Source organism: Microtus ochrogaster, unplaced genomic scaffold, assembly GCF_000317375.1.
Source record: "Microtus ochrogaster isolate Prairie Vole_2 unplaced genomic scaffold, MicOch1.0 UNK4, whole genome shotgun sequence".
Classification (NCBI taxonomy): domain Eukaryota; kingdom Metazoa; phylum Chordata; class Mammalia; order Rodentia; family Cricetidae; genus Microtus; species Microtus ochrogaster.
In genome coordinates, this window is record NW_004949102.1 from 14,625,060 (window position 1) to 14,643,235 (window position 18,176).

General features: G+C 38.9%; 1 protein-coding gene across 1 annotated transcript in view; it reads left to right on the forward strand.

The window, feature by feature from the left end:
- The window catches only part of Trim24 (tripartite motif containing 24), a 109,713-nt gene that overhangs the window by 87,806 nt on the left and 3,731 nt on the right, over positions 1–18,176 (forward strand). Inside the window, exons 9-17 of the mRNA XM_013353228.2 lie at positions 1,796–1,913; positions 3,515–3,681; positions 6,430–6,603; positions 9,167–9,337; positions 10,713–10,848; positions 13,378–13,450; positions 14,809–14,977; positions 15,649–15,977; positions 16,628–16,760. Coding sequence (XP_013208682.1) covers positions 1,796–1,913; positions 3,515–3,681; positions 6,430–6,603; positions 9,167–9,337; positions 10,713–10,848; positions 13,378–13,450; positions 14,809–14,977; positions 15,649–15,977; positions 16,628–16,760 — 1,470 coding nt within the window. The remainder of the gene's footprint in view (positions 1–1,795; positions 1,914–3,514; positions 3,682–6,429; positions 6,604–9,166; positions 9,338–10,712; positions 10,849–13,377; positions 13,451–14,808; positions 14,978–15,648; positions 15,978–16,627; positions 16,761–18,176) is intronic.

Sequence of the window (18,176 nt, forward strand, 5' to 3'; positions counted from 1 at the left end):
CATGGTGGCTCACAACCACCTGTAATGAGATCTGGCACCCTCATCTGGTGTGAAGGTGACCATGCAGGCAAAAAACACTGTATATATAATAAATAAACCTTTAAAAAAATAAATGCATGAAAAGTGGGTGTTGGTGTTGATGTGTGTGTGTGTGTTTATGTGTATTTATGTGTGTATGTGTGTGTATAAGCCATCTTAGAGAATTCCCAGTGCTAGAAATGGGAAACCTCCCTTGAAGTTGCTTGTTAGGAAAAGGAAATAAGAAAGTGAACAACCCAGTGAAATGTCTTGTGATAGCAAGTCTACCTGAAGTAGCTGGCCATGGATTTAAGGTCAGTTCATTTGTCAGTTCCATTAAGTTCAGACAGAGAGATTAGGGTGGGTTGGTTTACTTTGTCTGGAGGAAAGGTTGCAGAGAAAGAGTGCATGTAATTGTATAAATGAAAGAGGAGTTTGAATATGTGTATTGATTGGCTTGCATATAAGTTGAGTATTAGCAGGGAAAGGACAGGAAAAGTTGATGGGAACTGCACTTGGAGTGCTGGTGGTTAGGCACCAGAGCAAGCCATCTGTAAAGCCACAGCAATCAGGTTGGATATTGAAACTGTCAAGAATTGTGACAGTAATGTTGAAAAATAAAGTAGGCATTGGAAACTGTAACATAGAGAAAAGTATGTAAAATAGCATGGAATTTTAAGACAGCTGCTTAAGGAGTCATAATGAGAAGTAAAAATTATCCTACAAGTAGATCTGATTCCATTTCCTAGACAGATTCATTTGTATTCTCTATTTACTTAGTACCCTAAGTCTAGATTCTGAATACTTTAAAAGAATAAAGTAGTAAGTGCCTGCAGAGATGGCTCAGCAGTTAAGAGCACTGACTGTTCTCACAGAGGACCTGAATTCAAATCTCAGCACTGATGTGGCAACTTAATCTGCCTTTTGTGCTATGTTTAATGAATCAGTACCCTCTTCTGTCCTTCAGGACACCAGGCACGGACATGGTACACAGATGTATGCAAATAGCTCTGCGTATAAAAGTCATAAATCTCAACAACAACAATGGCAAAAAGAAATAGAAAAGAGGAAGTAGTTCAGTAAAAGCAAGGAAAGTGAGTTGATGTTTTCGTGAAGTGTCCTTAATTCTAAAAATTGGATTTTGGTTAGCATTTCAGTTGGTGCCATGAACCTAGGAGAGCAGGGCCTAAATAGAAGACAGACTAAAGTCTCATGCAATAGCCAATGTTATTCAGAGCATCAGATAATTTTTACTCTAAAGGTTAAGAAGCATTGCATGAATAAATAAGGTGTTTAGTTTCAAGGACAAACTACACTTGGCAAAAACACATTCTTCCATAGAGGCATGTGAATAACAAGTAAACTGGTTCCTATCTACTATACCTGGAAGGAGCGTAGACAACATTCCAAGAGCAGTTCTATGTTTTGAAGAAACTGAGGTCACAAGACTCTTTTGTCTTGTTTTCTCACAAGCTTTCAGAATTCTCATAGGGCTGCATTCTTGGGCTGTGCTCTGAGAGTTTTAACTTGCTATGTGTTCTGGAATTACATAGACCAAGCTATCCTCAGCTCAAGAGATCCTCCTGCCTCTGCCTCAGGAGTGCTGGGATTAAAAGCATACACCACCATGCCTGGTTTATATGACCATTTTTGTAACCCACATATGATTACTTGCATACGTAGCAGAAACTGTTTTAGCTATTCACTGGACGTTATTTACCCAAGAAACATTGTTTACCAAGAAACATACTAATGTTCTTTCTCTGCTTGCTTCTAGATTACATATCGGTTACGGCACCTTCTTCGTGCAAGGTGTGATGCTTCTCCTGTGACCAACAACACCATCCAGTTTCAATGTGATCCTAGTTTCTGGGCCCAAAACATTATTAACCTGGGTACGTCATTATGTGCATTTTCTCTGTTGGACTATTTTGGTGCAGAGCTCTCATTGGTTTTGACATGTTACTGAATATAACATCCCCATCCATTATCTTGCTTTACAGCCACACAGTAAGTCATTAATATATTCATATGGTAACACAGATGCATGAATATATACATACTTGTTTTGAGGTAATATGTATGAATGTTAGCTTATAGGGTATCTAAGTTAGGAATTTAGGAGTGCCTCTCCTCCCCATAAAATCCTGTTTGTGTTTTGGGTTTTTTTCCCCCAATCTTTTTTTTCAAGACAGGGTTTCTCTGTAACTTCGGACAGCCTAGAACTAGCTCTTGTAGAGCAGACTGGCCTCGAACTCACAGAGACCAGCCTACTTTTGCCTTTCAAATGCTGGGATTAACCCGCCCAATCTAGTTTTAGGTAATTTAATTTTACAAGCACAAGCTTTGTAGGTGAGAGCACAGTACCCTACCCCTACGCTAACCCCCACCCCCAACTCCAATGCTTGTCAGAATGTCAGCAGTATAACTTTAAAGCCTCTAGTGGCTCAATTGTTCATCTTACTTACAGACTTTTCTTTTCCTCCCTTACGTTTTCCATTTTGGGGGTTCGTTTTGGGTTTTATATCTTTTCTTTTACATGGTCAGATTATAAATTGTGTGAATGCAGAGAAGGCGGCCGAGGGAGAGAGGTTTTAAGTAATTGACGGGGAACATACAGTCTGAGGTATCAGAGCTCAATGAGTCAGAGAATAGCATCTTGGCAACATTAGGAAGCAAATAATCCTTGCAAACAGTGCAGTCAAAAGTTACCACTAAGCTTTCTTGTTGCTCTTTTAAATGAATGAAAATATTCTTGCTCTTCAGCTTCATCACCGGAAATGATACAAAGAAAAGCTCAAAAGTTCCTTAGACATTGTTTCTCAACAACCAGTATTTCCTTTGGCATATTGGGTTCCTGGATTTGTTTTAGAATCGTCAAACATGGTGTCTCTCTCTCTCTCTCTCTCTCTCTCTCTCTCTCTCACACATACACACACACACACACACACACACACACACACACACACACACACACACCCAAGACTAGATTATATGTGAGAAAGGAAAGAGCTGGAGGGGGAGTCAGTGCTTTCATCACGATGTACAATGGGAAAAGAAGAAATAGACTCAGACGGATGTCATCCATCTGCCAATAACATCATACAAAACAACAGAAGAATGATGCGGGCCAATCTGAGACATGTACATAGCCGTTTGCTTATCAATATATAGTCAGTACCTGGACTCAAACACCTTGATCTGCCTTACTAAAAGAAACAGCTTTAGAAATAGAAAATGTGGGACTGGGAGATGTCTGATCTTAAATCTTACTATTTTTTAAAGAATTAGTATTTTTTCATAAAAAAATTTTATATGGTAAGTTCACGTAAAATATACATATAAAACCTCATTGGGAGCCTGCCTCTATTTTTTAATAGTTTAGAGGGGTCTGCATCCAAAATTCTTTGTCAGTTGAGGTCCAAATCAGTAACCATATAAAATGTGGTATTTCACCCATTATAAAAACTTATCTTGTTTCTTTCTTTTTAATTAGGTTCTTTAGTAATCGAGGATAAAGAGAGCCAGCCACAAATACCTAAGCAGAATCCTGTCGTGGAACAGAGTTCACAGCCACCAGGTGGTTTACCTTCCAACCAGTTATCCAAGTTCCCAACACAGATCAGCCTAGCTCAGTTACGACTCCAGCATATGCAGCAACAGGTAATGGCTCAGAGGCAACAGGTGCAACGGAGGCCAGCACCTGTGGGTTTACCAAACCCTAGAATGCAAGGGCCCATCCAGCAACCTTCCATCTCTCATCAGGTAAATTTGGAAGCAGGCCTGTCCTACCTTAGTTAACTGTAGTGTGATTGTGTTCAGCAGCTTACAGTTACCAACACCCCCACACACTGCCCTTCATTTAAATACTAAAAAGTGACTGCATTAAAGGATCCTTGATCTAACCCCTAGTTTTTAGTTCAACTCTGATTTATTTGCTTGCTATTATCAATCCCCATGCATTGTCATTCAATCCTAGCAAGGAATAAACGCTTATGTTCCCAAATAACTAAGGCCTGTGATGGATGAGAAACAACTGTGTACCTCTGATTCCGGTATGGGTACATGCATCTCTTTGGAGGTAGTATTTAGAAACCCACACTGCATTCTAGAAACTAGGACAAGGTACAGGAGAGGAAGTCAGGCAGCCCGTTAGAATCCTTTCTTTTCAGCCTTTTACATTTTTCCCAAGCAAATCCATATACTATTCCAGTTCTTACTAGATGTGTAATCTGTTATTTTTCATTCCTTTTCTTTTTTTGGAATGTGTATGCATTGTATGATGAACAAGTGTTATCTGTGCATGTCCTCATGCACACATGTACAGGTAGCCATGCACATGTCATCTGTGGAGGCCTGAAGCTGACATCAGGATCTTCCTTCATTTCTATTTGCTTCACTTAGTGAGGCATAGTCTCTTGCTTTGCCTAGGGACCTCACTGAGTTAGCTAGTCCAGCTAGCCAGCTTGCCCTAGCTCTGCTTCTGGGTGCTGAGATTACAAATCATCCTTCATGCCTACCCCACTGTTTTAAATGGGTTCTGATGATCTGAACCACACAGCAAGTGCTCAGTTCTCTGAGTCATCTCTCAAAGTCTTCGATCCCATTTTCGTTCTGCGTACTTTTATTAAATAGTTTAGCCAACTTTGTTTAGGTTAGATATGGGCATATCTAGATGAGTAAAAGCCTGGTGAGGAGTTCATCCAGCTCTTTCATAGAATTTACAACTTTCAGTTAATTTTATATTCTCCCTGTTTAGACAGGGGTTTGTAATGAGTTTGGTAAATGACACAGATGAACTGGAGTTTCATAAAAGTCAATCTCGTGGACAGAACTATGCTAAGAATTCTCATTACATTTAAGAACAAAGCTCAGCTCAGAATGTCTTGACAACAAAAGCAGAAAGGAAACAGGGATAGTACAGATGAATAACTGATAAAAAAAAAAAAAGAAATACTAGTTAATTAGGGGGAGAAGCTGTTTTATTAGTAGTTTACTAATACTAGGATATATAATGTGGTTCTTTATGGAAAAATATGTAAATGGCATAGCCTGTTGAATAGCAATTTAATAAACATTAAAGTATCTTTCAAAGAATTCTTCAACCTAATTGAGAGTTACAGACATTCATGCTTTTGTTGTTACTTGCTTATCTGTGGTGCTGGGACCCAACCCAAGCCCCTAACATGCTAAAAACAAATGTTCTACCACTAGTTTTTATCCAGGAAAGGAGTTAATCTATCATCTTAATTAATTGCCTTTTTACTAAGAAATAGCCAAAGCAGCAGGGCTGTGGTGGCACATGCCTTTAATCCCAGCATTAGGGAGGCAGAGGCAGGCAGATCTCTGAGTTCCAGGCTAGCCTGGTCTACAGAGGAAGTTCCCTAAATGAACCCAACTGTAGTGTAGCAGTTCACGAAACGGGTGGACTACTCCCCTATTGCTCACCTGTCAGCATCTTAGTGGTAGGCAAGGTTAGCATTTAATCACAGTGCTCTGGCACCAAATGTCATTTTTGGTTGAATTATTGTGTTGAGCAGTTACTGAGAGGATGAAGCTGTGGCGACAGAAAGCTATCTCTTCTCCCTGAGAAACCATTCATTAAAATTTAGAAAATCTCTACTATAATTCCTCACTATTTTCTGCTTGTTTTTTCATAGTATAAAACCCTACAAATTTTCAAGGAAAATCAAAAAGAATTGTTTCTGGCTTGTTCTCTGTGTAGTTCACCACTAATACTGTTTCTGCTCCTCCCCTGTGGAATTTCAGTTGGTCCAGAAACTCTGTAAATCTGTTTTTCACGGGTTCTGTAATATAGTCTAAACTAAGGGAGAAAGGGGGAAAGGAAGCGGTTAATTTAGAGTAGGGGAGTAATTTAAAAAGTAGGAAAAACTAGCGGGAGGGCAGAGCTGCACTTCATGGCTTTTGCCTTCACAATGTCAGAGTTTGAGGTGTTGCTCTATGAACCTTATAGATGGTAAGGACTTGTTTCTCTGTGAACATGGGGAGAAGTATTCCTCTCTAAGAAGTTCTGATCATATACATTGATGGTATCTTAAACAAAGAAGCAACAATTCCTGACTGTAAAGACAGTTAAGTGATGGAAAAGAGACTTGCATAAGAGCGCGGGTTTGTAAGACTGCTCGCAGGTGTCCCTCCTTACCCCACCCCCTCTGCCAGGAAAGCTCCCTTCCTTCCTCTTTGTCCTCTTCCTTCTGCTCACCCCATCCTTCCTTTCGCAGTCACTGTTTCCCCTTCCCCCTTTAAAAATAGATTACTGCCATCCTCCCCATTGCTTCTTGTGGTCTTAGTGTGGCAGAGCTGCTAGCCTTTGGGATTTTACACAGGAAAGATCTGGGCCCCTCTTTAGGAGGCCCTTGTTACTGCAGTGCTTTCATTTCTTTCTTCTAGCATCCGCCACCACGTTTAATAAACTTTCAGAATCACAGCCCTAAACCCAATGGACCAGTTCTTCCTCCTTATCCTCAACAGCTGAGATACCCACCAAACCAGAATATACCACGACAGACAATAAAACCCAACCCCTTGCAGATGGCTTTTTTGGCTCAACAGGCCATAAAACAGGTGTGTATTACCTTTCTGTGCAGTTGCTTCTGTGCTGGTGTTTCTTTGTGTTTCGAATCATAAGAACTTACAAATGAACTATAAGAGATGAAGGTTGCTTGCTTGCCTTTTTAAAGAATAGAAATTACAGAGTGTACTTAGAAACATCTGTGGAGTCAGAGGTACAAAAACACATCTCAGTGCTTTATAGTCAAGAAGTCCTTGCATACTCTGTTAAATCAGGGTCTGATTTAATATCCTCAGGTTTTAATACTATTTAAAAATTCATACCTCTTCTATTTCATCATTATAAGTAAGTAAAGGTTTAAATTGTTGCTTGGTATCAAATTCTATTTATTTTCCTGGTTTATGACCTTGCCAAGTACATTATTTTTAGATCTCACTCCAGCTATAAAAATATGAGTACCACCAGGCGATGGTGGCGCACGCCTTTAATCCCAGCACTTGTGAGGCAGAGGCAGGCGGATCTCTGTGAGTCTAAGCCAGCCTGGTCTACAGGAGCTAGTTCCAGGACAGACTCCAAAGTTACAGAGAAACCCTGTCTTGAAAAACCATTGAAATAAATAGATGAGTACTTTGCTGAGTTATTCTAAAGTATATAAAAATACCTGGCGCATTTCAAGCATTCTTCCTTGAAGAATCCTCTTCTTCCCCCTTTATTAGATTGTAATGGGTAAACTATTGCCTTCTTCCAGTGACCAGTACAAGGGACTGAGGTTGAACTCATGAGTCACAGAACCAGGGACTCCATGCTATTCAGCACAAGAGTGCTTCTGCTGTCATTCTAGGAAACTTTTATTTGAGTGGTCCAGCATACAGACTACAAAGCAGGGACAGAGAAGTTTACAGGGTCGGGTATTTCTTATCACTATTATCAGCTGTGCTCATGACACAGACGGTCTCAATTCCAATTTGGGGCTGTTTGCTAAGCTGTATTTGTAAGGTGATAGAAAACATCTTGGCATTCTTACCAGGGGGACAAAGTTCTTTGGGAACAGAGTATACATAGCAGGATGGTATTGGGAAGGCGATTGTATTCATGCTTCAGCAGATACTCTTTTTTTCTTAAATATTTTTGGACATAAATGAGTAAATGAGCAAATAAACCAGGACAAATACTTTAAGAAATATGATTATGTGTTTTTAAACTTTGTAGAATCAGATTTACAAATGTTATGTACTTTTTTAAAAAGTTTATTTTTGTGTGTGACTGTCAAAGATGTAGAGGTAGGATAATGCTCTTGGCACAATTGCTGTTTGAGGTCAGAAGACTTACTGTATGAGTCTATTCTGTGCTTACACTGTGGATTTAAGGGAGCAGGTTGTAGGTGAAGACAGACTGTAGGAGTCTGTTCTGTCCTTCCACTGTGGATTTAAGGGAGCAGGTTCTCTCACATGAAAACAGACTGTAGGTTTCTGTTCTGTCCTTACACTGTGGATTTGAGTGATCAAGTTTTCTGCCTTGGCAGTAAGTACCTCTGTGAACTGAACCACTGACTTCAGAAATTAGTTTTATGCATAGATTTACCAAATTGTAACATGGTCGTGTAATAGATACTTCGTGGCTAGTAAGAAGCTAACATGTTACAGAATTTTTGTGAGATAGTATCTCATTTTTGTATGTGTTTTATCTTATATATAGGAGAAAAAGTAGAAAGGTATCCAACAACTGTGAATCATTATTCTTTGAGGGGGAGGAAGAACGGGTGTATAGAGATGAGATAAAATTGTTGAATGTATAGGTGCTAAAGATGACATTCACGCTCAATTTTATATATTTCTATATGTAGTTTTCATAGTTATGTACGTAAGATTTTTTTAAACATGATGTTTCAGAACATTATAGTGCCATCCATATATCATTGATTATGTGTTTGGGAAGTTTTTCTGTTGAATAACCTTGGGATAGCATTCAGTTTGCTCCCAGCCCCATATTTTATTCTGAAAATTTTCGTGTTTTTCAAATATACCAAATATTGAAATATAGGGAACATCTTGTTCCCCTTAGTACATACTCACTGAATGCCTTCTTAATCTAACCATCATCTGTACCTTATTTTGTGTAGGTTTTATAGCAACCAAACAGCATGATTCAAATTTGTACCTATCAGTATGCCTAGCATTATCTTTGTGTTTATCTTAACTTCTAATATGAACGAGAAGACTTTTCCTCAGAAAGGCTTAACTACCTGTTTATATGTTAAAAAACCTAACAGCCCTATTTGTGGATCAGTTGTTTTTTTGGTTTGTTTTTTTTTTCAGGCATTTCATGTAGGGACAAAAGAAAATATATGTTTTAATTCTCCAGCTTTACTTTGAAGGTGCTCTTTGTATGTTTGTTTCTTGTCCGTTTCATTTTCTATATGGTATATACTAAATATTCTCTGCCAGAAAAAAAGGTTGCTTATGTTTTGATGTGATTGACACGTGTGTGCGCATATACATAATGTGTTTCTTCTCACTTGTTCTTCCATTCCAGTAACATTTGAGCTGAAATAAACTGTCTTCTGTCTTCCGGGCCTGAGGTACACTAATCTTTTTTCTTCTCTTCTTGGTACTCCAGTGGCAGATTAGCAGTGGACAAGCTCCTCCCACAACTGCCAGCTCCTCCTCTACTCCTTCCAGTCCCACGATCACAAGTGCAGCAGGGTACGATGGAAAAGCTTATAGTTCACCCATGATTGATCTGAGCGCACCAGTGGGAGGGACGTATAATCTGCCATCTCTTCCAGATGTAAGTTTATGGAAAAGCTGTACTAATAGCTTCCTTTGAAAACTGTCCGTGAATCTGGATGCACTGTAAGGTGTGGGTTTATTGATTTACCAACTGTTTTTGAAAGCTTACTTTTATTCTTTAGAAATCAAATGTGAGTAAAGTTAGAAATTATGAACACTTGGGCATACAAAAGGATGTTTTTCTGGGCTCTGAAATTAAAGATGTTTGTAGATGTTGCTTCATAGAATCAGGGCTGGGAAGGGAGGGAAGTAGGATGAGAGAACAGAATGGGTGTCTGACTGGAGTGTGCACAGTAAGAGCCAAGTGAGTTCCAGAAGTGTAAGCCATGGAAGAGCAGGGATTCCCTTAACATTGGAACAGCAGACGTGTCTGCTTGAGCACATCACCATACGGGTAGTGCTCGGTCCTTGCATGTTTAAATTAAGAAATGGGTTAATCCTTAGGGTCTTTAACTTTGACAGTGACTTTTTAAGAATCATAAGATTAAGATAATAAGATTTTTAAGCATCTAAAGGCAGAAAATGTAGTATTCTGTTGCCGGTTCTCCACATCTTCGTCATTTATTTTCCATTTTATTTTTTAAAATTTTGTTTATGTGTACAGGTATTTTGCCTATATGTATGTCTGTGCACAGGAGTGCTTGATGCCTTTGGAGGCCGGAGATGGAATCAGATCCCTGAGACTGAAATTACAGATGGTTGTGAGCTGCCTTGTGGGTGCTGGCAATAGAACCCCGGTTTTCTGGAAAAGTAATCAATGTTTTTTTGTTTTCCCTTGCAAGATTAGGTAATCTCAATGTCATGATGTATCCACAACCAAACTTGAAACATTAACATTTTTGAAGTATTTTACACAGTTTAGAAGGATTTATCTGTAAGATTATGAAAGAACTTTTCAAATTTTGATTTTTTTTTTAAATCCAAGTTGAGATCAATTATTATTTTTTAGTAATTGGATTATTAATCTCATGAGAGTCATTTCAGTTTTTATAATGCATATATTCTAAATGGGGAGAGTATACTTTTTTCATGCATACATCAGAAAGGCAAACTTAGTCTAAATTTTATATTTTATCTTGGTTTTCGGATTATTCCACACTATAAGTTATTTTCATTACATTAAGAAACCCAGTCCTTTATGCACCATCTGGAAATTAGTAACTAAAGTAGTGCCTAAGAATATTAAAATACAAAGGACTTTGTCTGCTTCCTATCCCCCACCTCCCACCACCATAGAAGAGTCCACAGAAAATGAAAATATTCTTCCATATTATTTCATTATGCACATTATAACTTGGAAGTTTTCATGTAATTTGAAAATGGTTTTAGTTTGCAAAGTTAATTTGCCCTGAAATAATTTATTCTCTTGGAAGATTGATTGTTCAAGTACTATCATGTTGGACAATATTGCAAGGAAAGATACAAGTGTAGATCATGCCCAGCCAAGACCTCCGTCAAACAGAACGGTGCAGTCACCAAATTCATCAGTGCCATCTCCAGGCCTTGCAGGTAAAACCACCTTTTGGATTTGTAAATATTTTCTAGTTTTTACTCATTTTTACTTATAATAATTAAAAATTTCTCTCTGCCCCCTTTTTAAAAATATTCTAAAGATGATAATGGTAACTATATCTTGGGGTTTCCTTTCTATATATGTTTATTTTATGTGTATGTTATCTCCACCTGTATGCCATGGTGCATATATGTAAGTCAGAGGACCGTTGTCAGGCCTGGTGACAAGTGCTTTGACCATCTGAGCCCATCTCACTATCCTGAGTTTTTATGCCATGTAAAACTAGTATTCACGAAGAAGGAAACAAAGATTAAACTTTTATACTTTTTCATTTCAGCAAAATTTACTGGCATTATAGCAACCAATGAGCAAATTTTTTATCACACCCTCATTAATAAATCTAGTTGTCTGTGAAGTAGTCTTTTCTAGAATATAATTTGTCTAGAGTCAAATTTTATTAAAATACACAGGAGAAAAGTCTTTGGCTTGTTTGTTCACTGTTGTTTAGTTGTGTTTAATAATGGCTTAATATAAGGAGGTTGAGCGATAGCTCGGTGGTTAAGAGCACTTCCTGCTCCTGCAGCAGACAAGGGTTCCCAGCATCCACATGGTAGCTTACAACCGCCTTACACTGTAACTTCAGTGCTGGCCTCCCAAGCATTGCACACATGTAGTATACTTATGTACTTGCAGGCAGAACACTCAATTCACATTTAATTAAGTGTTTTAAACTATTATTTCATAAGCCAGGTGGTGGTGGCCCACACCTTTAATCCTAGCTCTTGGGAGACAGAGGCAGAACTCTCTCTGAGTTCGAGGCCAGCCTAGTCTACAGAGCAAGTTCCAGGGTAGTCAAGATTACACAAAGAAACCCTATATCTAAAAACCAAGTAATAATAATAATAGTGGTAGTAATAATAATATTTTATATGCCTACTTGCTTCCTGCACGAAACACTCTACATATTATTCCTGGAGACTTGACATAGCAGGTATCTGTTGTGTGACTTCCTGAGGAGACATTAACAGATACATGCAGATAATGTGCTGGTGACAAGCCAAAGAAAGAATTGCATGCAAGTCTAGCCCGGTGAACCAGTGAGCTCCCCATACTCTGCCCAGCAAAGCCAGGTCCCAGTTTGCAAGGCCCTCACCATGTTGTCTCCTCTGCCCCAGCACTTGCCTACATAATAAGTAACTTTCCGTATCTTAACTTCTTGAGCTTCCTGAATTTTAGTAGCTTCATTAGCCTCATATTTTTTCCTCATCTTCCTGAATCTTAGGAAATTCCTTTTTCCCTGGAGGAGAGATTGTTTCAGGTCTGAGGAAGTTAGTCATACAGCAGCATCTCTCTACAGGAAATATTGAAAAGAAGTGAACTTAATTATTTCTGCAATGTTATTTAAAAAAGGTGTTTACAAAATTTAAGTGGAGATTCTTATTTTAACACGAATATACAATAGAATAAAGGACAAGTGCATATGAATAAATTAGGATGTTCTTGGTGTTGCTGAAAGACACATAATTAAGTAATCCCTACACGGTAAAGACAGCCAACAAAACAGACTAAACAGAAGTGTTTCCTCTCTCCAGTCATCATAAGAAGAGTCTATAAACAATTTGGTTTCTACTGAATTAGCCAAAATTTGAATAGTGGTGATACCATTGATGAAAAAGTCATCAGGTGTTTTCATGTGTATTGATAGTAGTATAACTTGGCAAAACATTTCTGAAGGCATTCTGGCAATAATCTTAAGACTAACATTTATCTACTGTATACTGTGCCAGATTACCACATAACCTATACTGCCTCCAGAGTATAGATTTTACTTAATATTATTACACTTAGTTATTTTTGTGTGTACACATGTGTGTAAGTACCGTACATGCACGTGGAGGTCAGAACAGCTTGTGGCAGTCTATTCTCTCGTTCCACCATGTGTGTCCTGGGGCTCTAGCTTAGCTCATCAGGCTTGTCAGCAAGCAGATTTACCTCCTGAGCATAGACACTTTTTTATGACAGCAGTTCAGAACCTCTTCTTTTCTTTTTTCTTTTTTTAGCTGCTTCATGTCTGAATCTAACTTTCACTTCTCCCATTACTTGTTCTCATTTGGTTCCAGAGATTGAGCTCGGGTTGTCAGGCTTGCTGACAAGTACCCTAAACCTCTTCGCCATCTGCTTGACCACCTTATATATCCACCCCTTTCTCTTATGTAGTTCTCACTGGCACTGGAATCCTCTAGCTACTCTACTGCAGAAAGGACTTAGTACTTCAGGCTAGGAGTAAGTAGATAGACAGCGATGCATAGACCTTCTCACTGCTCAAGAGTCAGTAGTACCATGACCATAAACTTTTAGTGTAACAAAATATTAAAGATAGGCTTATTGTTTCATAGAATTGGTGTTCCTGGTTTTGGTATAATTTAAGTGAATTGTAATTATAATTTATATTATAACATAATTATAATTCAACCTGAATGCATAATTGTTAACTCAGCTATGTGTGTCTATTTCCTTCTCCTCAGGACCTGTTACTATGACTAGTGTCCATCCCCCAATACGTTCACCTAGTGCCTCCAGCGTTGGGAGCCGAGGAAGGTAAATACATTTAACCATATATACTGGCATAGTCTTTCCTCAGTATTCACGAGAATTGGTTCCAGGACCCATCTGAATATACCAAAACCTGCAGTTGTCCAAGTGTTTTATATAGGGTAGTACAGTATTTGAATGTAACCTGCATATACTTTTGTGTATGTTTTAAATCATCTCCAGGTTATTGATTGTGCCTGATTCAATGGGACTGTTTTGTAAAACTTGTTTTATTGTACTGTCTAGAGAATAATGACACCACCTCCTCCAAATAGTCTGCACATTCCCTCCCACAAGGTATTTTTCATCCATATATGTGAGTGAAGGACATGGACATGAAGAGCCAACTGTGCATAAATTTCTTGCAGTTGTTAGTTTTGATACTTGGTGCATCTTTTACTATTAATTTTTAACTAATATTTTAGTACAATAGAGTGATTAAACTTGTACAACTTTTAGGAAGTATTTGTCTCAGTGCTAAAAAATAAGAATTTGACATCATGTTACCAAGGACAAAAATAGTTATAGTACTATATAGACAGAGTTGGGAAAAAGAAGCAGTGCTTTCCTTATGGGGTTTGTTGTTACGGATGATGTTTTGTTTGTTTTAAGACAGGCTCTCACATGGTCAGGAACTCTCTTAATGTAGATGGAGCTGGCCTCTTAACTTGTGGTAATGCTCCTGCCTCTGTCTCTGAGTAAAGAAACAATCTCTCTTTCAGTATTGTATGACTGTTGAAATGATCAAACATTGGTTCTACTTTAAAAGAAATTCTATACAATTAAGCTTTTTCTTTAAGTTGTTATTTAGTTCTGCCTTCATTGTGTTTGAAAGTTACTGCTTGTGGTAAACCCCATTTCTTGCTAACGTTTGAAAGCAGCGTTCTCTAGGAGGAAGTTTGCCCATAAGAACAGAATGACTAATGGCGCAGGGTTTCTGTCCAACTACTGCCTTTAAGGAGTAACCACCAACAAATGATATTCCAGTGTCTTAACACAAACTGGGCATGAAAACCTAGGGTTCTTGTTGTCCCTAGAGTGCTTGTGACCAGACAGGAAACTGGGAAAGACTGAAAGATGTTTGACCCCAGATCTAGTTGAGCAGTCAGTTCCAGAGCCTTAGAATACTCAAGTTGGTCTTACTTATTTTTCATATACATGGTGAATCAGTTTGAAAGGTTAGTCTGTAGGGTCTGGCATCAAGGAAATTTATGTTGATTCCACAATCGTATTTTAATATCATTCACTGCTGATATAAAATATGCTTATTATTGTGAAGTTACATTATTCCAGAATGTTCTTCAACTTTCTATTTTTTAAGTTGTCTAATTTTGTCTCTCCCTCCCCTCCTTTCTCCCTCACAGCTCTGGCTCTTCCAGCAAACCAGCAGGAGCTGATTCCACACACAAAGTCCCAGTAGTCATGTTGGAACCAATCCGAATAAAACAAGAAAACAGCGGACCACCTGAAAATTATGATTTTCCTGTTGTTATAGTAAAACAAGAATCAGATGAAGAATCTAGAACTCAAAATGTAATTACATCAGTGCTTTTAGTAATGTTGCCATTTAAGAGGCAAGAAAAGGGTAGTCCTGATACAACACCCACAAAGTAGACTGTAATAATGCGAACAGAAGTTCCACAGAATTTAGATTCATCTTAGCAGAATAATATTTGTGTCTGTCTTAGTTAAGGTTTCTCTTGCTGTGATGAAACACCACAACTGAAAGCAACCTGAGGGGATAGGGGTGAGGATTTATTTAGTTTACTCTTCCACTTCACAGTTCATCAAAGATGTCAAGACAGGAACTCAAAGCTAATCCGATTCTGAGGAAGGAGCTGATGCACAGGCCATGGAGGGATACTACTTACTGGCTTGTTGAGCCTGCTTTCTAGTAGAACCCAGGACCAGGAGCCCAGGGATGGCATTGCTCATAGTGGACCCTCCCCCATTAATCTCATTAGGATAATGAGCTTTGCCCACAGCTGGAGCTTGTTTGCTTGACTGGGCTCACCTCCTCTCAGATGACTCCAGCACAGTGTCTGAAGTTAACTTGAATTAGTAGCTACAGTAAACAACCTTTACAATTCATGTGATTGACTTCCACACTGCCCACTTAGTCTGTAATTATCATAGGCATCGGGAGATTAAAAGGTCACTTTCAAAGTATACATACATACACAATGTTCTCTCTTTCGTTGCAGACTAACTATCCAAGAAGCATACTTACTTCTCTCCTCTTAAACAATAATCAGAGCTCTGCTTCTGAGGAAGCTGTGTTAAGATCTGATGCTCCTGATAGCACAGGAGATCAACCCGGACTTAATCAGGAAAGTTCCTCAAATGGAAAGCCTGAGTGGCTGGATGCCTCCCAGAAGTCCCCTGTGCATGTCGGAGAGACAAGGAAGGAAGATGACCCCAATGAAGACTGGTGTGCAGTTTGTCAAAATGGAGGGGAACTCCTTTGCTGTGAAAAGTGTCCTAAAGTATTCCATCTTACTTGTCACGTGCCCACATTGACAAATTTCCCAAGGTAAAGCAGTACTTCTCAAAAGTATAAAGCATGGGGTTAGGAGTGTGGCATAGTGCTGGAGCGTCTTGACTAGAGCACAGGGCTTGGTGCTGTTCCCCACTGCTGCAAGGAAATATAAAAAGTAACAACATTTTAGAGGAAAGTGGATGTAGCTAGAAACAATGACATAAAAATGGAAGGGGGGGAGGGTAAGGTGGAAGGAAGAAGAGGTTTTTTTTAAATGTAACTATTATAACAAATTTTTGACAATTGTTAATAACACAAAACTTTTATAAAGATTAAATTTTATTTGGCACAATCGTTAACACTGATCTACAGTTTCCTCTTCCCTGGCTCCTAGTCTCAGAAAGCTCATCTGCTATGGTAAACAATAATAGATCCTAGCTGGCCTTGGTGGGCACACACCTGTAACCCACCAAGTATAGAGGAGAGAGAGGAGGAAGGCTCAGAAGTGTGATGTTTAGTCAGACCTTTACATCAAATTTCTGCTACCTCTACTCCGTACTGCTTTGTACCTAATAGTAAGTGATAATAGGTAGAGAATAAAACCCATGCCACAGAAACATGTCATAGATGGCCTGCACGTGTTGGAAAGGGTGGTGGAGAGCAGCCTGACAGACTCAGAACTCATAGGTCCTTTATCCCAACAGTGGAGAGTGGATTTGTACTTTCTGCCGAGATTTATCTAAGCCAGAAGTTGAATATGATTGTGATGCTCCCAGTCACAACTCAGATAAAAGGAAAACTGAAGGCCTTACTAAATTAACAGCAATAGATAAAAGGGTAAGTTTTTGAGCATTTCCACACTAGACTATTAGGATGGCTTTTGTTACATGTGTTGATTTTTATACTGAGTTCTTTGTCCTTTAAGTCTTCTACATACAGAAGAACAGAAATTTTACATAACCGCCGGGCAGTGGTGGCGCACACCTTTAATCCCAGCACTCGGGAGGCAGAGGCAGGCGGATCTCTGTGAGTTCTAGGCCAGCCTGGTCTACAGAGCTAGTTCCAGGACAGGAACCAAAAAGCTATGGAGAAACCCTGTCTCAAAAATCACCCCCCCAAAAAAAAGAAAGAAAGAAATTTTACATAACCCATAGCGTGTGTGTGTGTGTGTGTGTGTGTGTGTGTGTGTACACTCATGTGGATTTTTTACCCATGCCTTTACATGTGGAGGCTAGCTAGAGTTTGACCTAACAAATCTTCCTTTTTTGCTTTCCACGTTATTTTTGAGACAGGCCTGTCACTGAACCTGAAGCTCATGGAGCTAGACTGGCTAGCCAGCAAGCACCTGAAAGTCCCTTGTTCCCCTCCTCCCTTACACTAGAGTTACAGCTGGATGCCACCATGCCTGGCTTTTTTACTTGGGTGCTAGTGATCCAAATCCAGGCCCTTGTGCTTGCGTAGAAAAGCACTTGACCCACTGAGCCATAATTTCTTAATTAAACAAAAGAAAACTCTATTAGGTTGAAGTTTAAAATACTTGTTAGCTCAGGCTAACCTAGAGCTCTCTTTGTAGCTTATGCTGACCTTAAATTCACAACATTCCAACCAAGTACATCTGATTACAGGTTACCATGTCCAACTTCTTTTTTTTTATTTTTGGATTTTTTGTTTGGTTGGTTGTTTTTTTCTCTTGTTGTTAATGTTTTTTTTTTTTTTTAATTTGAGACAGGGTGTCATTGTTAGTCCATACTGTCATCAGATGGCAGTCCTCCTGCCTCAGCTTCTTATCCCTGGGTTTATGGGAATGAGCTACCATGCCTAGCTTTAGTCTAAGCTTTTAAATTTTGCCTCCCTTTCTGTCTGATTTCTTTCTTTTCTCTCTCTCTCTCTCTCTCTCTCTCTCTCTCTCTCTCTCTCTCTCTCTCTCTCGGTTTTTCGAAACAGGGTTTCTCTGTAGCTTTTGGTGCCTGTCCTGGTACTAGCTCTTCTTTTTCTTAATCACTAATTGATTTTATTTGTCAGGATCTTTTGAGAATTGACAGCAAGATTGATTTTTTTGATTTAATGTTCCTAGAAATAATTTCATACTTTGACCACATGATATTTAACATTTAAGTATAATTTTTTTAGTACTAAAGAATTTATCAAAATATATTTTAAAGGCCGGGCGGTGGTGGCGCACGCCTTTAATCCCAGCACTCGGGAGGCAGAGGCAGGCGGATCTCTGTGAGTTCGAGACCAGCCTGGTCTACA